At 37.3% G+C, this 22,914-nt stretch overlaps 1 protein-coding gene across 2 annotated transcripts in view; it reads right to left on the bottom strand.

Moving 5' to 3' along the window:
- The window catches only part of NUBPL (NUBP iron-sulfur cluster assembly factor, mitochondrial), a 232,736-nt gene that overhangs the window by 32,174 nt on the left and 177,648 nt on the right, over nucleotides 1-22,914 (bottom strand). For both annotated transcript variants that reach the window (XM_047863856.1, XM_047863855.1), the window contains exon 7: nucleotides 13,364-13,457. In XM_047863856.1, coding sequence (XP_047719812.1) covers nucleotides 13,364-13,457 — 94 coding nt within the window. The remainder of the gene's footprint in view (nucleotides 1-13,363; nucleotides 13,458-22,914) is intronic.

Raw genomic sequence — 22,914 nt, 5'->3', positions numbered from 1 at the left:
CAGTCAGAGGAGCATGTGACTCTTGATTTCAGGATTGTGAGTTCCAGCCTTACGCTGGGTGTAGAGATTGCTTACTTACTCACATGCATACATAAAGATCACTACTTCTTTTGCTATACAAAATTTTAATATAGTAAAATTAAACTTAATCATTATTAATCAATCTGTGCATCACAACCTAGATTTTTAAATTTTAAAGGAATGATATTAATTTTTTTCATGTTGTCTCTTTTTTTAAACATGGTCTTCAAACCTGATATTACATTTTATCTTTATGATTCTTGAATGCCTAGCTAATAAATTTTCATTTTTCTCAGGGCTCTTGGAACATGAATCAATATGAACTAGCCCAAATTTTTTTCCCTTTAATACCTTCACTGATGATGTCATTTCACTCTTCTGACGGAGGGTTTGTGCTCCCTGTACTGACCACGAGCAAGGTCAGCAGCAACAAAGAGAATGTTCTGTTTGCAATAAATGGAATTACTGGCCAGGGGGAAAAATATAGTATAATAAAACCTCTTTCTCAAGAATTCCATGAAGAATTTTCTATCCATTTCCTAGAGTAAATATCCAAGTCCAAACAATTAAATAATATTTTTAAATGCTATATTCCAAGTTACAATCTTTTTTTTTTCTTTAATGTTTATTTTTGAGAGACAGACAGCAAGCAGGGGAGGGACAAAGAGAGAGGGAGACACAGAATTGGAAGCAGGCTCCAAGCTCTGAGCAGTCAGCACAGAGCCCAACATGGGGCTTGAACTCATGAACCGTGAGATCATGACCTGAGCTGAAGTCAGATGCTTAACCAACTGACCCACCCAGGCACCCGTGAGTTACAATCTTTTTAAAAGACTTTTTTAACACCTGAGATTTACTATAAAAGATGGTTTGACGGATTCTGGCAAATATGTAAACATCCTAAACAATAATTATTTAGAGTATTGTTTTAATTGCTAATTCTCTTGACTATCAAGAGGAAAATCTAGAACTGCCTATCTGAATTTGGGTCAGAGTTCAGAGTAGTTAAACATTTAAAACGGATTATTCTAGTTGTTAGGCTGATCATAATTACACCAGTGTGGAACTAGTCAACTGTGCCATTATATGTCTCAGGGCATAAATTATATCTAATTCCCATGCTTTATTGAGAACTTCAGTGTTGAAATCTAATATGTACAACAAAAAACTGCTCATAATTATATTTAGATAAGTAATTCCATACCTTACAACTCTGTTGAGTACATCAATATAAAGTCAACTAAGACTTAAAAGAACAAATTAACTGCTATTATTTTTTTGTTAATTTTTTTAATTAAGTTTATTTTGAGAGAGAGAGAGAGAGTATGTGCATGTGCAAGGGGAAGGGGCAGAGAGAGAGAGAGGCAGAGGGACAGAATTCTTTTTTTTTTTTTTTTTAAATTTTTTTTTTCAATGTTTTTTATTTTATTTTTGGGACAGAGAGAGACAGAGCATGAACAGGGGAGGGGCAGAGAGAGAGGGAGACACAGAATTGGAAACAGGCTCCAGGCTCTGAGCCATCAGCCCAGAGCCCGACGCGGGGCTCGAACTCCCGGACTGCGAGATCGTGACCTGGCTGAAGTCGGACGCCCAACCGACTGCGCCACCCAGGCGCCCCAGAGGGACAGAATTCTAAGCAGGCTCTATACTGTCAGCACAGAGTCCCATGTGGGGCTCCAACTCACAAACTGCAAGATCATGACCTGAGCCGAAATCAAGAGGCAGACGCTTAACTGACTGAGCCACCTAGGCACCCCCTAACTGCTACTCTTAATGTTCACAGTAATCTAATATTTACTGCTCTGATTCTCCTAGATTTATTTAAAGACACTTGTAGTAAAAGAAAATAATCATTCAAGTTCTGCTAGCTTAACATAAATAATACCAAATATATCACTGTTTATTAACTACAACATAGATTCGCTTTAGCATTTTTAACCACCCCCCATCTTTCTTCTCTGCAACCCCCAAATTTTCTTAATTATAAAAATTATTTGGGGGGCGCCTGGGTGGCGCAGTCGGTTAAGCGTCCGACTTCAGCCAGGTCACGATCTCGCGGTCCGTGAGTTCGAGCCCCACGTTGGGCTCTGGGCTGATGGCTCAGAGCCTGGAGCCTGTTTCCGATTCTGTGTCTCCCTCTCTCTCTGCGCCTCCCCCGTTCATGCTCTGTCTCTCTCTGTCCCAAAAATAAATAAACGTTGAAAAAAAAAATTATTTGGGGGGTGCCTGGGTGGCTCAGTTCCTTGAAGCTTTGACTCTTGATTTCTGTTCAGGTCATGATCCCAGGGTCATGGGATCAAGCTCCATGTTGAGCTCTGTGCTGAGCGTGGAGCCTGCTTGGGATTCTCTCTTTCTCCTCCTCTCTCCTCCTCCACTCACACATGCTCGCTCTCTCTGTACAAAATATATATATATATATATATATATATATATATATTGCTGTAAGATCAACGAATGTCCACTAATATTAGTATCTGATTAAGCAAAACATGATTAAAAGGCAAATCTACCTCAAATGTACCCTCAGACTGTGTTTCAACAGGAAATATAAATAATTCTTTCATTAGTCACTGTTTTGGACCCTCTGCTCCATTCCAATAGAGAGTTGACTACAGTCACAAAGGGATATGTTTTATTAATTTTAAGATCAATCATGATTTTGCTCACTTTAGAAACAAGTTCTGAGAGGTGCTTGGGTGGCTCAGTTAAGCGTCTGACATCAGCTCAGTCACGATCTTGCGGTTCATGGGTTTGAGCCCCACACCAGGCTCTGTGCTGACAGCTCACAGCCTGGAGCCTGCTTCAGATTCTGTGTCTCCTTCTCTCTCTCTACCCACCCCCCTGTCGCTCTCGCTCTCTCTCTCAAAAATAATCATTAAAAAGAAAAGAAATGGATTTTGATACAGGAAATTATGTTAATAGCTGCCAAAAAGAATTATAAAAACACAATAATTAGTGGAAACCACAGTAGTTGAAAATCACTGGTGAGAAAGAGAGTGTGCACTTTGGAACTTTAATAAGAATTCAAGTTCATCAAAGGAATCTGCATGTATGTCTGCTTTTAGGGACAAAGATTGGCTCTTCAATAATGGAATCAACAGGGAATGGGCTTCCAATCATCACATCTTAATGATGTTGATAAAGAATTCACCAGGGCAATCCAGACGGCTGGTCACTAAGGAACCACTTGGGACAAGTGAGATTTTCAGATTTTAAAGAGCTCAAGCTAGAAACAAACAACTCACACTCTTCACTCATGCTCGCTTGCTCTCTTACTCTCTTCCTCCCCTCACTCCTGATGTTTCCAGTAAAATTAAGATAAAATCGTTGCTTTTCTCCAGTCTTGACTCCATCTTTAATGCTTGTCAGTAAACACCTTGGGGAGCCTACAACTACATATACGTCTCTACAACTCAGAAAAAAAGCTCTTTTCCTCTTCTGTGAGAGTCTGTTCATGTTGCACTCTTAGATTTAATATTTTGCATTGCAAATTCTGTTAGATACATGTATAGCTTGGCATGTCCATGCCCACAGTGCACCACTACCTCAGGCTTTTTGTTTAATCATGAAGCATATCCCTTTTTATACATATTCTTTCTCTAACACAAATCTACAGAGAAGAATTATTACTCCCCAATTACCCTAACTTTATTTAACCAGGTATATTCGGGAAATAGAGACTAAGACTTTATATGGAAAAGCCATCCATTTCCAAATACTATTATATTTAAGATATGAAGATATTCTTTAGACCTAAACTTCAGATTCTGATCAAATTTCTAAAATCTATGATCATGTGCAAAAATTTTTAAATGATAGACTGTGGGGCTTGTAATTTTTCTTACATATAAATGCTTAATAAATTTAAAAGTAGTTTTTAATATGAATCTGACTACCCATTGGTCATTATACTATTCATTGACCTTTAAGACATTAAGGAATTTTAGCTGTTAGGCATATATCATGAAGGAAGTGCCCAGAAATTTCCTTTTGAGGGAGAGACAGCATAAGCAGGGTGAGTGGCAGAGAGAGAACTAGGTAGAATCCCAAGCAGGCTCCACACTGCCAACGCAGAGCCTGACGCGGGACTTGAACTCACAAACCATGAGATCCTGACCTAAGCCAAAACCAAGAGTCAGTTACTTAACCAACTGAACCACCAGGCGCCTGAGAAGTGCCCAGGAATTCTTAAACAATGAAACTGAATGAACTGCCTCAGAAGCTTCTCTTCCAAACACAAGCTAAATGATCAAGGAATTCCAGCATTAGATAGGTTGGTCGACACAAAGTGATTCTGAAAGTTAATTATGTAAGAATCATTTGAGGAAGGTTTTTTGGGTCTTTCCATGTCATAATTTAGAATTTCTTAATTCTCAAGCTGTTTCTTTGAACTGTTAAGTGATACACTGTAACTTCAACTTATATGTTAATGTAAACACAAGAGCCTAAAAAACTGATTTTTTTGAAAATTAGATTGGAAACAGTGTAGTTCATAACCAATGACATTATATTTAATTTTATAATTTGATTCCCAATGTAATAGGACTGAGGTTTTGGACTGAGTACTAGGAATGCCCTAAATAATAAAACCCTGGAACACAGTCTTTAACACCTGGCTATAATTTGTATAAAAACAAATTTATTTTGAAAACAATTTTTTTAATTTGATAAATAAAACAATAATTCTCTTCTATATCATGCAAGTCTTGACAAATATACATTAATTATAACTCTGCCCAATATTTGCATGGACACAGTACACATGGAAGAAGTCCAAAATTGATGGTCTCCTTCAAACTTCCATTCTGCAAAATGAAAACATAAATGAAGGTGTAAGATCTCTGACTACTAGAAACAGCCATGACCTCAGTCTTCCACCTTTAAAGTATAAGCATGTTTCTAGCTTTTTGGTTTGAGGTCATCATAAACTGTCAAACTACAGGGGAAGCAAAGCACTAAAATCCAAAATAGCCAAATGTTTTTCCTTGAATTTTCAAGGGTTTTCCAAAGGATTAGTACTGGATATTTAAAGAAGAATTATTTTAAATTTGAAAACAATTAACAAGGGAAAAAACAGTTATTTAAAACAAAATTAAAGATTTTATTTAGGTTACCTATTCCTTTCAGATAGTAAATACCAGATAAACAAGGAAACTATTTCAAGAGATGGCCTAAGGTAAGTCACTTATGTAACAATAGCAACAATAAGTTTCTGATCCTCCAAACCCCAGTAGGTTTTCATATTATCAAAACTACTGTCCAAATTAGCAACCAAAGAGTGTTATCATAAAAGACATCATTGATTAGACCAAATAAACTGCTGGTAGAGGGCAAAACACTAGTGTGGACTTGTCCAGCTTTTTCTCATGTGTCTTTGATAAGTGAATAGGAGTTCAGTTAGTGTAGCAATTGCTCAATGCCTTTCACAGGCAATAAGTGACTTTCACTTTAAACCGTGAGTGAAATATTAAAGTGGCTTAATTTAAAATTCCAACCTCATCTCATTTAAATGAGTGAGAGGCAGAAAGGCCTCTGGTCTTCCTTCTATCCACACGGTCCAGACAGAAAGGGCCCTAGCCAGGAAGAAAGGGCATCACCTTATTTTTGTCATTTTTAGTCTGCCAATGTAGCTTCTCTTGAGCTCAAACATAGCATATTATCTAGCTGACTACTCTGCCATATACAGTAACTCCCTCTCTAGGAGGGACCCATACTAGGACTATTTGGCTGCTTTCTGTGCCACTTCTGCCCTTCCCTGAAAGAAAAAGAAAGGGAACAAAGAAAGGACCATGATGGCTCCCCTCTCAACTGCTCAATCTTTGTCCCTTCTATTATAAAAACTGTTTCCAAAAGTTTCACTCCTACATCAATTTTTAATTAATAAAGTGAAGGGCAACTTTTGTTCATAGCTCTATCCTATCAAAATAAATTCTTCCATCTATTATTCCCCACTATACAAAATGTACTTCTATCATTGCTTATCTACAAATAAATATTCTGTTCATACACTTCATAACAGTAAAATTTTACCTTGTGATAGTATGGATTTTTACTACTTTGTACTACTAGTATCTGTATTGGCCTGCAGACTTTTGGAGGGCACAAATATTTGCTCTGCATTTCATCTCCTGCAAGCCACTAATGCACAATTATAAGGAGGATGACCAAGAGGAGATGGTGTTCTAGTTATTTTGCACTTGCTGCACTTCACTTCTTCCCCTCACGAAGCTCTGCTTCATTCCCCACCCCTCTCTATCCTGATCAGTGCCTGGATAGCTGGTCTCTGTGGACTGTACCACCTGAGTTCCCTTACCCTCTGGCTTCCAATAGGGATCTGCCAGTAGGAGGTACCAGCAGGATATAAGACTCTGAGAGGAAAAAGAGATTGCAGTATTCTTACCTACCTCATGCACTCCCTGCCTTGCAGTAGTTCTGGCCTTGGCTAAGTCCCTCTGTGGCCACAGCAGCCAACAGGCAGCCCCTCTTCCATGGCTCCAGTAGTCCCAAGGTTCTACCGACACAGTTCATTCCCAGGCCCCATTAGGCAGAGGAACAGCAATAACTTCCTACTGTCACTAGTCCCTGGGTACTTCACCTTCTCTTGCTGGTTTCCTTAATGCTGCCCACACCTCATTACCAGTCCCTTCATTAACTTCATTCTGTTAATTCCTTTTGAGGTATGTCATCTGTTTCCTGTCAGGATCCTGACTAATACAGCTATCATAATAGAAACAACTTACTAAAACTCTCCAGTCTCTTAGAAAATGTGCTTCGGGGCGCCTGGGTGGCGCAGTCGGTTAAGCGTCCGACTTCAGCCAGGTCACGATCTCGCGGTCCGTGAGTTCGAGCCCCGCGTCAGGCTCTGGGCTGATGGCTCAGAGCCTGGAGCCTGTTTCTGATTCTGTGTCTCCCTCTCTCTCTGCCCCTCCCCCGTTCATGCTCTGTCTCTCTCTGTCCAAAAAAAATAAATAAATGTTGAAAAAAAAAAATTTAAAAAAAGAAAATGTGCTTCACATACTTGATGTGAAGCATCCACTCTTCACTTAATTCTAAGAGCTCAAATCAAATTAAGATAGTCTTCATATAGTCATGCAAAGGACTTCAGTTAAAGCAAAGGAGGGGGGAAAAAAGCAAAGGAAGAAAGAAAAAATTAGGTAATATCCATCAGAATTCAAATACTAGCACAGTGCATGTATTTTCAAAATGTTCAAGGCACTTATACTGTTCCTCAAAGAAATATTAATCCTCTTCTATTATGGAAGAGCAGATAAGTGTTCAAAAATTCCTAAGAGCTCATGTCTTTTTTTTTTTTTTTTTTTTTTAAATTTTTTTTTTCAACGTTTATTTATTTTTTTGGTGACAGAGAGAGACAGAGCATGAACGGGGGAGGGGCAGAGAGAGAGGGAGACACAGAATCAGAAACAGGCTCCAGGCTCTGAGCCATCAGCCCAGAGCCCGACGCGGGGCTCGAACTCACGGACCGCGAGATCGTGACCTGGCTGAAGTCGGACGCTTAACCGACTGCGCCACCCAGGCGCCCCAGAGCTCATGTCTTAAAAAACCCAGAAGTCAACCCTGGAATGCACCCAACTCAGTGTATGGCAACAACTAATTTACAAGCTAAACAAACAACAAGCAAAACCCCAGCAAACTGTATCACTTAAAAAAGAAAAATAAAAGGAGTAAGAAAAATAAAACCAGCACTGACAACTCTGCCTTTTTCCCATGGCAAGTTCAACAAGAGCAAATCCAAAGACTATAATTGGTTATTTCCCATCCTTTATTCTGTCTCTTTTCCCTCTAGCAATTACTACAACTACTAGGTATTTGTAATGATTCAATAGCTCATGTAAGCTCAAATTTAAATCATTAGCCACTAATACTGCTGTCAACATATTTATTACTGTGTTGGTACACAATACTTTTAACACAAATAAGAGGAGGGCTTTTTTTTCCTTCAAGTTTCTTCTTATAGTGAGCTTGTCATCTATTTGATAGAACAAACAAACAAAAAAGGGAACTCATACAAAGAATTGCTAATTAGCATTCAGAAAAAGGATCTTTTTGTTTATATAGGTCTGCCTCCATAAATTTTCCAAAAGGATGTCTCTTTCCAAATATAAAACATATCATTTCATTTCATTTTCAAGAATGGCTTAGACATATGCAAAGTTGATACAAAGGCTCTTTCTAATTCACAACATCTCACCACCACCATCCCACCAAAAAACTCTTTTAAAGCCTTCAAGTAGTTTCTAAAAATATATACATTTAGATAGAACTTCTACATTCTCTAATTTGACCCTTTTAAGTCTGTTGTGTAGGCAGATATTCCATAGGTAAGGATAAAGAGAGAGGCAGTTAGCACCTTACTAAGCATCCCTGGAAGTAAATGAGAGAATTTATTATTGTCTTAGAATGGAGCAATGCTAGTGATTCTCACTACTAATTTAATACAGAGCCTGCATGTAACCAAACAGCAAGTGTCCACATGAGCACTATTTCCCAGATGCCAAAACAAATACTAAAAGGTATCATCTGACCACAAAGCTATTATACATAAAGAGGAAAAAGGACAGCAGAAATAAATCCTTAAAATGAAAGTATGTTTCTCGCAAAAGGAGAGTAAAATAAAATGCATGTTTTTAATAAATACTTTTTAAAACTTATACAAGAAAACACCTGGATAAGAGCAGTTGGGGTGGAGGAGATCACAGGAGTGAGTCAGCAGGATGGTAAGAACGATAAGGAGGTACAAATCTGTTTACATAAACAGTGATAGCTAGTCAAATAGCTTTGTTATTTATTCAATCACTATTAATTGCATAAGCTACTGCTCAAGGTACTGTAAGTCCTATGATGAATAGGAAAAAGTTCTTGCATTCAGGCAGCTTACATCCTATTTGAGAAGATAATACAGATACACAGATAAAACACTCATTCCCCAATTCAACATTTCCTGAGTGGTTACAGGAAGGAACAGAGTTTGGCACTGTGCAAAATACAAAGAAGAATGAAACAAATCCTTAGCCCCCCAGGGAGTAAGTGGTCTGTTACAGAAGATAACACAGTTATGCAGGTTATGAATGGAGAATATGAGAAGTGCTACAGAAGTGGTCTAAATGAAATGCTATGTAAATTCCAAAGAGAGAGAAATGATTCCCAATTATGGATAGGAGAAAGATGACAGGGAGTAGACATTTGAAATAAAGGGTATGCAGGATATGGATACCCACTGATTAGAAAGATAGTCTAAATGAGGGTCAAATGTATATAATGACAGAGCCTTTGTAAGGGAGGAAAGAGGGGGCAGTAACTACATAAGGGTTTTGGGAAGGGATTCCAGATTATGTGAAGGAGTTTGGCAGGAAGGAGAGGGAAGTCAAATCACAGAGGGGCTCAAATGGGAGTCTAAAAGGCTTATATGTTTTATAGGATATGGGACATAAGAAAAGGTAGAACACAGTATCTTAAAAGAGTTCTAAAGTCAAATATAAGAGAAAAGGAAAATTTGGTTCATAATTAGAGAAGAGATAATTCAGTTAGGCCTAGAAAGGCAGATATGAATCTGACAGGCTGTTCCAGATAATATAAACTGATGAAAGCCATGATTCAAGCCAAGCCAGCAACTCTCTGGTTGGTACACTTCCTGGGAGACAGCTCAGATTTGTTACCTACGAAATGATGCTGGCCTGAATTAAACCAAACCTCAGGAACTCATAAGCATTTAACACACACAAGTGTGCATGCACACACACACAGACACATACACACAATCACAATCACATGTATCCTCCCGCCTCCTACCCCAACCCCATTACATCCTTTTGGTAGGATACTTTTACTGCTGGATTTTTTTCGAAGTATAAAATTAAGATATAGTCAGTAGAGAAAATCCAGTCTTTTCATTGTTGTTAACTTTAATATTGACATAATAATCCACAGTATGAATGTACTAACAACTGACCGCTACAACTCTTACTGATAGCCAGCATGCCTGGAAACTAGCCAAATGATCTGCCCAAAGATGACAGTGGTCTTTCCAAGAATCATTTGGAGCTCTACTCCTACAGGCCAAAGGAAACTGCTTCTAGACTGTCTCCAGACCTTCCCTGGAATAGACAAGTTAAAGAGGCTCAAAGAAATCTCTCAGGAATTGAAACAGAAACAAAACTGAACCTAGTAAACACTCATACAAACCGTTGGCTGTATATTTATCATATAGGATTGCACAGGTTTAGGCATATTCATGAATAAATTTATTTTTATCAGAGATCAATGAGAATATAGTAATTTCTACTTAAATGGGTTTGAATAGACTAGAACTAAACTCAGAAAATCAGTGAGTCAAACAGTGTTGGACTTTGTATTAGAAAAGTTTTATGTAGAGGTTGAGAGCCTGGGCTTTACACTTTATCAGAACTGGTATGAGCCTCAGGTAGGATCCATTAACTGTATGATCTTCGGAAAGCTGCCTAACTCTTCAAATATTTAAGCAAATGAGAAAATATAATACCTATGATAATTAAATATAAAATTTAATATATCAAAGACTATCCTTAAATGGTAGTTTATTAATAACAGGCAATAATCATGGCACCAATTTATACAGAAATCTGTTCTTAAAGAATTACTGCTTTCTATTTACTTTTTAAAAATTTAACTATATACATGCTCATTAAAGAAAATTTAGAAAACACTGATAAACAATTTTACTTCCAATGTTCAGAAATCACTAAATTTATGAATTTTCAAAAGCAGCGTTAATACCTGGCCCTATTTATTTTTAATGGATCAGACTTGGGAAGTAAAAGGTATGTTACGTTTCTATAATAGAATTATAAACACCCGAAGTTTCATTTTCTGACTTCTTCCCCTTAGGCCAAGAAAAAGCAAAGTAAATAAGGCATGGTGCTATCTTGAATGCTCTACAATGTATTGTATTTATTCTTTAATGCTTATCTCCAGGGATGCCTGGGTGGCTCAGTCCATTAAGCATCCAACTCTTGAATTCTGCTCAGGTCATGATCTCACAGTTTTGAGTTTGTGCCCTGTGTGAGGTTCCGCAGTGAGTGTGGAGCGTGCTTGGGATTCTCTCTCTCTCCCTCTTTCTCTGCCCCATCCCTGCACTCTCTCTCTCTCTCATAAAATAAATAAATAAACATTTTAAAAATTTCATCTCCATTAAGTTTTACAATTCCCCTCAAATCCATGATCTCTTTGTCCTTTGATCCCCCACAGCACAGAGTTCAGATTTTTCATACAGCACTTTTTACACTCTGCATTGTAGTTCTTTTCAGAGTAGACACTTGTTCCCCCTGCCCTTCCCCTTGCTCTGTCTCCTAGAGCTGGGGCTTCTAACCTGAGAACTGTGAGCCTCCTAAAATGACACATTAAAATAGTGTTTCTGTAGGTACAAGTACATCTTCCTGTAGAAAACCCACATATTAATCAAATCTCAAAGGTCTGAGTATCAAAAAAGGTACAGAACTATGCTCTAGGGAAAATGCTTGTGATTTAATAGTCTGGATCCTCCACAGGACTTAGAATCTACCTTTATATGGATAAATATTTGTTGATTTAAAATTTTATTAACAAAGTATAAAGCCAATATTAGATATATCAATATTTATCTATCTTTAAAAATATATTTTCCTCATTCCCTAATCTTAACATAAAAAATACTGTTTCTGAAAGAATGGTGGCTACTAGGGTCTAGGGAGAGGAGGGAATTAATAGCTATTATTTAACAGATACAGAGTTTCAGTTTGGGAAGATGAGAAAGTTCAGTAGTTGGATGGTGGTGATGGTTGCACAACAATATGAATATACTCAATACTACTGAACTATTATGTTTTACCACCACCACAACAAAAAAATACTACTTTTTATTATCATATGATATTAATGACCTACTTATTATAGGGCAGACTCTTCATCAAAGGAAGTGAATAAAGAAATATTACTGGTTAAATTTTAGCATATAAGAAAGAAATCTTCAAAGAAGGGAATCTTAACCTTAATCTACACACTGTTGGTTTTAGAATATAAGCATAAATTCTAAGAGTGATATAATCATAAATCCTGTCCAAAGAGAGAGGCTGTTATCTGAGTAAACAAAAGTAAATTTCTTAGGGCTATCAGTTTATCTGTGTGAAGTAAATTAAACTTTTTCAAGGTACCAAGTCCCAGTTCAGGGAACACATGATAATTTTGCCCAAGTGTATCAATATATTATCCACGTGAATGATGTAAGCATTTTGGGAGCCTGCAACAGGAATTTCAAGGTGCCAGAAAGCACATTTTATTCAATAAATATTTAGCGAGCATTAAGATTTAGAAATATAAAATTCCCAAAACTACTTAAAAAAAGAAAAAACAGACGATCTAGTATGCTGATTCTGAAAAAGGCACACTCAACTACTTTCCTCTATTACCTCACTTTACTCCCATCTCTTACTTTCTAGCTTGCCTCACTAAAGCAGAAATCTCAGACTCCAATAAAGTTACATATAAATTTAAATATCAAAAATATTCATTTTATTGCCCTTTGGGGCAGCCTTAAAAAAATTCATCTTAATGATGCTATATTGATATTTCTGACTAATGTGTATATCTTATTAAAAAATCTAGCTTCTAAAACTTTTGATGATTAAGCATCAGTAGTATTTCTTGGTTATTTATTGCCAATAGATAGCTGATTTGTAATGACATTTTAAAATTCCATTACTTTCCCAAAGTGCTTATAAATAAGAGAAATTTACAATTATTTCTCCACTGGAATTTAGGAAAATCCTTAGAAACAGATTCAACATAAAAGCTTACAACTGATATTTAAATTCCATATCATAGAAAAGATATCTATTACCAGAATGCAATATTGTGTAGTTGATGTAAGCTAGTATGTTTATTGCTCTCTTGACTTTAACATCAAATAATTAACTGAATATAAAACTTTCCCATACTCGTATTTACCAAAAAGCCAAATTTTCCTAATGTTCACTTGTATTCAGTATTTATTCAATGAATATTTACTGAGTGTCCACCATGTATCAGGCACTGTGCTGTCACTGCATGACAGCTGTGAAGCAAATAGCAATGTTCTACCTAAACAATATTTGTTATTGTTTCTAGAACACAGATTTATAACACCACCATGTTTTTGTAAATACATTCATTCTGCTAATATTTTGAAAAACTGAATTTATGAATCTGATCTCTAAAGACAAATTTATAAATGATTGTTTTTGAGACATAAAAATGTTTGCCTGTCATGGAGTCTTTTTCTCTGTATGGCAATAGCAAAATACCAAAGACAGAACAAATTAAAGTTTAAGATTACCTGAAATGGGAATATTCTGTGAGACTGATAACTGCACATCTCCAGTTCCGGGTGGCATGTCAACAACTAAATAGTCCAGATGACCCCAATCTACCTAAAAACCAAGATGACACAAATAACATCATTATATAACAACTGCAGTGAATTAGTGATGTAAACAAAAATAAACATATTAACAACAAATCTAAAACAACAGTTTTCACTTAAGCCATTACTAAGTGTAAGGGACTATGCTGAAGGCTAAGGATAAATGAGTAAGTAAGGGGTGGCTCATTCCATTAGGTGTCCAACTTTGGCTCAGGTCACGATCTCACAGTTCGTGAGTTAGAGCCCTGCATCCAGCTCTGCACTGACAGCTCAGAGCCTGGAGCCTGCTAAGGATTCTGTGCCTCCCTCTCTCTCTGCCCCTCCCCTTCTTATGTGCTCTCTCTTTCTCTCTCTCTCTCTCTCGTTCTCAAAAATAAATAAACATTTTTAAACAATGAATAAATAAGAGATTAGTTCCTGGGACTAGCAGGCCCTCTACTAATGATACAGTAAAATTTCCAAATGACCCCTTCTCTCTTGCTCCCCACCCCCAACACATACACACATACACTAAAGATAAACCCATTCCACAGTAGACTTCTATTCAGGACCAATAATTTATTTTCATTGGGAAAAGCCAATATTTTACCTAGGAAGGCCTTAGTTTTGTAACCTTGGGTTTTTAGGTACAGCATTTCCTATGACAGATCCTAATATAATTTTTTAAAGTTTACTATTCCTTCATAAAACACACTAATAATAATAACCAAAACTTAATCAAAAGAAAAATTTAGAAACAGAACTAGACTTACTATTAACATTTTGATTATTTCTTTCCAGGCATCTTTCTAAGCATCTATACCTAGAAAATTCAGCTATATTACCAAGTCCTTAAGGCTCAGCCTCAATTTATATAGGCCTTAAGGATTCCACAGGCTCTTTTCACCTTAGATGGCTTCTCCCTCTAAGTCCACAGTACAATCTTCCCATTTGCCTAAGGTGGAAGCATGGAATCATACTTAACTTTTCCCTTTCCCTCACTGGCACTAGTCACTTATTCTGCCTTTTAAAAATCTCTCAAGTGTATTTACTTTTCTCTTAACCCCTTTCCGAGAACCCAATGGAGACAACAATCATCTTTCACTAAACCGTCCCAACCAGTGTCTCTGCTTTGACATTGTCCATCCAGTCTGTTCCTATACCACTGAAAAATGGTCCATATAAAATGCAAATATGTTAGTGCCACTTTTTGTTTAAAATTCTTCTATTTCAGGGTGTGTGGGTGGCTCAGTTGGTTAAGCATCTTGAGATCGGCTCAGGTCATGACCTTGTGGTCATGAGATCGAGCCCCGCATTGGTTCCTGGGCTGAGTGTGGAGCCTGCTTGGAATTCTTTCTTTCTCTCTGCCCCTCCCCACTTGCATGTGTACACATGCACACATGTGCTCTCTCTCTCAAAATAAATAAGTAAATGTTTTTTTTTTAATAAAATCCTTCTACTACTTTGAGGATGAAGTCTGAGCTTAAGCTCCAGAACACTCTACCTAGCCTTCTTCACTTGCTAATTAATCCTCATTCTTCAGACCCCAACTTGAAATTCACTTCCCCTAACTTTCATTAGACATGGTGTTCCTACTATGTATGTCTCCTAAACATCCATTCATTCATTCATTCACTCCTTCAGCCATAGAAAGTTTCAGTCCCTACTACATATTAGGCATTGAGCTAGGTGTTGACGATTAAATGGTACCATGGTTTCTAGGCTGAAAGAATTTATAATATAGGAGACAGATATCAAGCACATAATGAAATAACCTGTGCAAAGGAAAGAGGTTATAGGTTAGTGTGAGCAAGTGAAAGAAGATCAACATAGCTAGAAAGAATGAGTAAGGGGAAGGGTAACATTCATTTACTAGTGTTTCATGATTGGTATTATGAAACTGTAGCTGAGTTAGAATACCTAACACACAGACTAGACACTCAGCAGATGATTAGTGAGTTTTCTTTCAAGGAATGAATGAATGAACACATGAAAAGACTTGAGATTTTTAAAACCTAAATGGCAATCATACTGTGTATATAATCCCATACCTTGCTTCTTAAAACTTAATAATGTGAAATAAGCCTTTTTCAAATATAAGCATATATTTTTTAAAATTAAGATTTAGGGGCGCCTGGGTAGCTTGGTTGGTTAAGCATCCGACTTCGGCTCAGGTCATGATCTCACAGTCTGTGAGTTCAAGCCCCGTGTCGGGCTCTGTGCTGACAGCTCAGAGCCTGGAGCCTGTTTCAGATTCTGTGTCTCCCTCTCTCTCTGCCCCTCCCCTGTTCATGCTCTGTCTCTCTCTGTCTCAAAAATAAATAAACATTAAAAAAAATTTTAAATTAAGATTTAGATGACACAGGGTCAAATAGATTAATTCATGTATCAACACATATATTCAACACATATTTATTGAGAATTGATTAGGTGCCAGGCACTGTTCCAGGTGATAGGGATGCAGTAGTGGACAAAATAAAGTCCCAGCCATTCCCAGTCACTGTGGAACTAAAAGTTTAGTGAGGAAGTCAGGCAGACAAACACATACAAAGACAAATCAGTGGGTAAAAGTGCTATAAAGAAAATAAGTATCTCTTACTATACAAAATTATTTGGTTCCTAATTAAGATATCTAGATCAAACAAGAGATTGTTTTAAAAAATCTCTTCAAGGGGTGCCTGGGTGGCTCAGTTGGTTAAGTATCTGACTCTCAATCTAACGGCTGTGAGTTCAAGCCCCACAATGGGCTCCGTGCTGGGCATGAAGCCTACTTAAAAAAAATTTTTTTTAATAAAATAAAATAAAAATCCCTTCAATTCCTGAATTTCAGAGAGCAAACAGTAAGAGTTCAGATAGCCAAGGATTTATCAAAGAATTTATTTTAATCTCTTTGGTTCCCAAGCAAATGGTAAAGTATACTTGTAGAGCAGGGAAAAAGAACAGAATGGTGAATGGCACTACTTTAAACTGAGTGAAGTCAGAAAATAACTGAAGCGGTCATCTGAAGGAAACAAAACATTCCAGGCAGAAGCAACAGCAAGTGCAGAAAAGGTTCTAATCAATGGGGATATGCTTGGCAAATTCAAACAATAGCTAGAAGTCAGTAGAGCATTTCTAAAACAGCACCCCCACCCCCAACCATCAATCTCCTCTGACTTTGTCTTCAAAACATTTATCAGTACCTGATATTACATATTATCTTGTCTCTCAGGAATTTTATGATACTTCTCAAACACAAAGTATTTGATACTGATCAAATGACCCATTTTAAAAAGAATGATGAAATGATGAGCATAACAATTCATTTTCAATTTAAGGTTCCTTGGTTTGAAAAATAGTTACCCCAAACTTACCTATGGCCTTCATCTATGAAACTATCTACAGAAAAGATAAAGGATATTTTCCACTGTATATCCTCTTCACTGAAACCCCTAGCACTGGCAGAATGACAAGTCTCTTTGTTTCAGAAAACATCAAATGATTGGTGCCAACAGTTTATCATTATTGTTTCCTGGCATTTAAGCATATTTATCACATTGGCTCCAATTTCTTATTTCTTTAAAGAGAACTGCTACTAGGGTTTCAAGGAACTAAAAATACTTCACTGTTAAGACAATTTCAAATGAATCTTAAATTGCATTTAAACTAAAAAATGATTCTGGTCCAGTACCTTGATCACACACAGCAGGCATCCCACAATGGCTGGCTGACTTGAACTGAACTGAACTCAGTTATCTGAGTTCCATTTTTACAGCATTCACTAATACAAACACTGAAATATACTGGCTACCAACAAGTTCCAGTTCTCTTGTAAAAGAGTCACCAAAGCACTGATTTTAGAGTGATGTGGGGATTCTCTAGATTCTTAGTGTTTGTTTACTCTTATAAATTGCATGTTACTAAATGTAGGTGGTAAGTACTAGCAAAACATCCAGGTACCTCATTTAGTAAAAACCAGTGGCAGATCCTAATGGGATTTTGTGTGGCCTGCAGCATATATAATTTGGGTGATCCTTTCTAAGAATAAGAATACAAAATTAGAAATCACCCTAAAATGCTGGAGCTTTAGATATTCAACTTCCTTTCTCTAAGATCTCTTGAATAACATAAATGCTTACACAGAAATGCTTCCCAAATGCAACCTGCTTCCTCTCTCCACCTGGAACATTCTACAGCTCTCAGCATCTCAAGCATGGAATCCAGAGTTTAAACTTCATCAGCCTCATGGTAACCTCACCTTTGGCAAAACCCTCTCAGACTCCAAAATAAAGGGATCTCATCAGGAAAGACTAAATCAGTCTAGAAGTAGAATTACCAAGGTAGTTCAGAGATGCCCTGTGGATAAAGAGGCAGCACTACAACAGAGAATTCAGCAAGGTAGTTTGAGAGTCAAACATGTGCATTAATTTTGAAGGAGGACATAAACAGCATAATGGGAGGACCAAAAACAATTCCAGTAGCCGTAAGGATGGGATGAGATGCAGATCAGAGGTAAGACTTCAGACCTGAGTCTGCCGAGAGAGACTCTGTGAAAGATGTTTCATATAACTTTTATTTCCCTCTAAAGTGTTTGAGATACAGAATTTTGGTATCCAAATATAATGCAGTCACTGAGCTTTTGTTCAAATCCATTTAAATAACATTAGAACATTGCTTTCTCATCTGTCCTATAAATATATATGTATTTGTAATCGCTATAACGTCACCACTTAAGTTATTGCCTTTCTCGTATTGTTCTTTCACTTTGTTTGTTAAGATATCCAACACTTGAAAGTTATGCCACTAGGAATAATTACTAAATCTGTGTTACTTTTATTTCTTTTTTTATGGGCAACCTTAGGAAAGGAAACTATCCCCAACTAACACCGATTGGGGTGATTTTAAGCTGATATGGCTTCTCCAAACAATAGTTTCTATTTTATGTTCAAAATGATGCCCAATAATCTGAAAGTAATTCAAAACTGAAATAAGGGCAATCCCCTCTTTTCTGAGGAGATAAAAGTGTATCTTCTGTATGGGCAGATAAAGTAATTTATCTTTTTCAGGGCATCAGTTATGAAGAGGGTGGTGCTACGAACAGGAAAAGAACATGGGCCACTTTCCTCCAGAAGCTGACCAAAGCAGTAGCAATCAGGCCTTACTCTAGGGAACACTGGGACCACAAGTGCAGACAGGCTGAGCTGTAAGTCTGAAAAGAAAGGGCCCATAGTTGCATTCCATTTTGGGCTTCTCAGATAGCTCAAGCAGTTTACCACAGTCAGCCTCGAGGGTGGCAGTTTCCCTCACCATCACTAGACAGGCCACATGTAAGCATTATAGGGTCAACATATGCTGCTCCAAAGCAAAGGGAGAGTGTCCCTGAAATCTTAGGTCTTCTAGCAAGGCCAATATGATCCTGATAAAAAAACAGCAGCAGGGGTAGACGTTGGGCCTTGTGGGAACAGGGAGGAAAATCACTGCCAAGAAAGGGAGGCAAAGCTATAAGCCTGCTGGAGGCAAAGTGGAAGGCAAGAAGAATTAAACTTCTAAGGGCAAGAAAAAGGTGTAACTAAAGAACGAACAGAGACATCATAAAACAGGGAAATGGAACAAAATCTAGACGGAATAAAAGTGGGCTGTGTCCAGGCAGCTCATTTATATGGGCTTGTTCCATAAGCAGTAAGGCCAATCCTTAAAGGAACTTGAGCTGGGCCGGACACTACCTCTTTCCTTCTAGTCTGCGCTTGGTTACTGACTGAAGAGTTGGTTTTGACTCTTATGCCTACTTGACTCATAAATACTAGATCTCAAGGTAGTGTCCCTGTGTCTAATTCTGGCCTTCTATCTGTTGCAACTTCTTTCCTATGGCTAAGTTCTGCCATCTGTCCCTGATTTCCTGTTCTCCAGCTCTAGTTAGGCATAGTCCTAATGTTTAACAGAAATAGTACTTGTGCTTTGCTTGGAAGCCGACATGAAACCATGCCACTACTAGGATACAAGATGCAGCTAACCATGTCTCAGGCCCAGAGACAAATTTGTTAGGCCCAAGCTCTTAGGATTTTCGATTCAACTAACTTTCAGGTTTTTAATGGGTCTTCAAGTTCTAAAAATCCTAGAGTATGAATTTTTTTGTACATAACTATCCCCCCCAACTTCAGTATAAGTTCCTTAAAAAAGAGACCCTTCTTTATTCATCTCTGGACTCTGCTCTCCACATCCAATCTCCTCCATAATGCCTAGTCAGTGTTCCATCAACATTCACTGAGTGATTCTATGAGTCAAATTGTCTCTTACAATTTTATTCTGCCATGTGAGTCATCTTTTATATACAATATAAATCTAAAATAAAACACAAGGTGGTTCTCTTTAAATCTGAACCATATTTTTGCTCTTCCCATTGGTTTATTCATAAAATTATATGATACCTTATTTGGGTTTTAAGATGAAAATTGCTACAAAAGTAAAATTATTTAAATATAAATACCACAATAAAAATCTGAATAGCAAAAGATTTCTACTTGAGTTGACGGCTTACAGACTTGTAGAAATAAATGATACAACAAAATATAATATGCTTATTCTTGAAGATTGTTTTGATGAGAGTTCACCCAGTTATAAAATGAGAACAAATTATTCAAGCTACAATGATATATTTTCCCTAATATTTTCATTTATGTCAGATGATAAAGTTCTCTAATTCATTTTCAAACATGTTCCTTTCTATTGTAAGAGGTGTGGGGGGAGTATACTTGAATAAATCCCTCCAAAAGCACTACCAACCCAAGTGATAGCAGTAATGTTTTGAGAGCGAAAAGAAGACAAAGTTTACTCATTTGCTTTCCCTTTATCATCACCTCCCATTTCCTCAGCTGTTCCAGCAGAGCTATAGGGCAGACTGGCCACGCCAACCTGGAGACAGCATCAATTCACAGAAGACTTCTCCTCTAAAAGTTGATATATGGGTCAACCTTTGGTAATTCTATATCTAGCTTCTGAAATAATACTTAAAAGGTTATCCAATTCCTAGGCCAGCCCACAGATGATCCCATGTAAACGCATGCTACAGCTGAAACAGTAAAACCTCACAACATGAAAATAATGACACAACCACCAAAGTAACAGCATTTTAGTGAATTATGGGAACATCTCTCTAAATTCTCTAGAGTACTGCTTTAGGCCAACTGCTTATATATACAGATGTTCATAATCTAGGAGCATATGTTAGTAAAGGACAGGACTGCTACCAAAAACCCTGAAATATTATAAACCTGACTGAGAATCAAGATATCTTCATTTTTAAAAAATTACTAAAAACATTTACAACTCTTTTTATATACTCAAAGGCTGAAGTTTCAGAATTTCTTTTTTTTTTTAAGTAGGAGTAACAAATCCTTTTATTAACCTAATTTGGGACAGTTTATAAAATATATTTAGACTGGTAGTACTGTGTTTAATATGGAAAACTATAAAACTATAAATATTATTTAAAAGAATATCCCTAGAAAAAAATACTGTACTGGGGAGAAGTCAAAGTCCAAGCTGCCACAGAAGCTACACTGAGCCTCACTGAGAGAATCCATACACATTGTCCAGGGGTTCTGATGTTCTTAAGGACATTATAGAACTTGAGAAGCACTTGCTCCAGGAGACCAGTCTACCCAGTGCACTAGCCAGGAATGGTGTAAAGACCTGTCTCAGTCATGTTTATTTAGTTCTAGTTACCTGCCATCTGAAGTCCTACTTTTTTTTTTTTTTTATTTTTTTTTCAACGTTTATTTATTTTTGGGACAGAGAGAGACAGAGCATGAACGGGGGAGGGGCAGAGAGAGAGGGAGACACAGAATCGGAAACAGGCTCCAGGCTCTGAGCCATCAGCCCAGAGCCTGACGCGGGGCTCGAACTCCCGGACTGCGAGATCGTGACCTGGCTGAAGTCGGACGCTCAACCGACTGTGCCACCCAGGCGCCCCTGAAGTCCTACTTTTGAGACTTAGGTCCATCAGGTAGAATTGAACTGTGAAGGAAGAGACAGAGAGCGGGTCTGCAGGTAACAGGTAAAGGAGAGCAGAAGGAAAAGAATTGTTAGGGAGAGCCTATTATAAGTTAGGCACTAAATACTTTTAACATATCTGAATACCTAACATTGTAAAACAGGCATTATGACCTCTATTTTACAGATAAGAATACTGAGGACTGGAGAAGTTAAGCAAATTGTCCAAGGTCAGACTACTGGTGAGTGGTGAGGCAGTGATATAAATCCTGGTCTGTGGGACTCAAGTCATGTTCCCAGTCTCCCACAGAATGCAGCACAGCATCACTATTCTTCAAGCCCCTGAAGAGTTTTGCTAGCAAACATATGAGCTTTACTATATTAAATTTTCATTGTAAAATAAAATAGACACATAAAAGAGTTTATAGACCCAGAGAAAATTATTTACTCAGATAATATAAGAAATAGAAGAATTCATTCGCTTTATTTTTTTTTTAATTTTCTGGTTAATTATAATGTTTCTTCTACTTTTGAGAATTTTTTTTTTTTTTTTTAATTTTTTTTTTTTTTTTTTTTTTTTCAACGTTTATTTATTTTTGGGACAGAGAGAGACAGAGCATGAATGGGGGAGGGGCAGAGAGAGAGGGAGACACAGAATCGGAAACAGGCTCCAGGCTCTGAGCCAGCAGCCCAGAGCCCGACGCGGGGCTCGAACTCACGGACCGCGAGATCGTGACCTGGCTGAAGTCGGACACTTAACCGACCGCGCCACCCAGGCGCCCCGAGAATTTTTTTATGGTATGTATAGTTAGTATTCCTTCCTTATATGATCCTTTAAGAGTCTTTTATATCATAGAGCAAGGGTTCTAGTAACCATGGAAATGTTAACTGCAAATTTCTTGACTTTGTGCTGTTAAAGAATGTTTTAGCTTTCAATAATTTACCATTTAATTCTGGTTTTGTTTTAAATGAATAATCATAATTCTACCATTTATACAAAAGAATTATGTGAAATAATTGTTTAAATCAAAGTAAATAACCTTTTATAAACACTAAGAACAGAAAATGAATACTTTAAAGATTTTTAAAAATACCTACAGCTTTTGAACATAATATTTTTGAAACTGGCTCAGATTTTATTCTAAAAATTTAAAGATCTAAATCATATCAAGTAGGAAACCAACTGTGAGAAACTGTAGCTCCATATGCCATTATATTTTAAGTGTGAGCTATTATAATGCAGCTTTTGGATTTTAAATTCTAAATCAAAAATTAATTACTCTCTCTCTCTCTCTATATATAGAGAGAGACAGAGACAGAGAGACAGAGAGAGACAGAGACAGAGGGGGGGGGGAGAGGAGAGAGACAGCACTGGAAAGGGGGAGTTTGGCAAAAAACTAGACAATGAATCTAACAGAATACAGACAAAAATCCAGATACCTACTCATCAAATAGAAGGGTTTTAGTTTGGGAAACTGGCATATCTAAATTCCAATCACTTTTGTCACTAATTGGCT

Source organism: Prionailurus viverrinus, chromosome B3, assembly GCF_022837055.1.
Source record: "Prionailurus viverrinus isolate Anna chromosome B3, UM_Priviv_1.0, whole genome shotgun sequence".
Classification (NCBI taxonomy): domain Eukaryota; kingdom Metazoa; phylum Chordata; class Mammalia; order Carnivora; family Felidae; genus Prionailurus; species Prionailurus viverrinus.
This window is presented reverse-complemented; position numbering and strand designations above follow the sequence as displayed.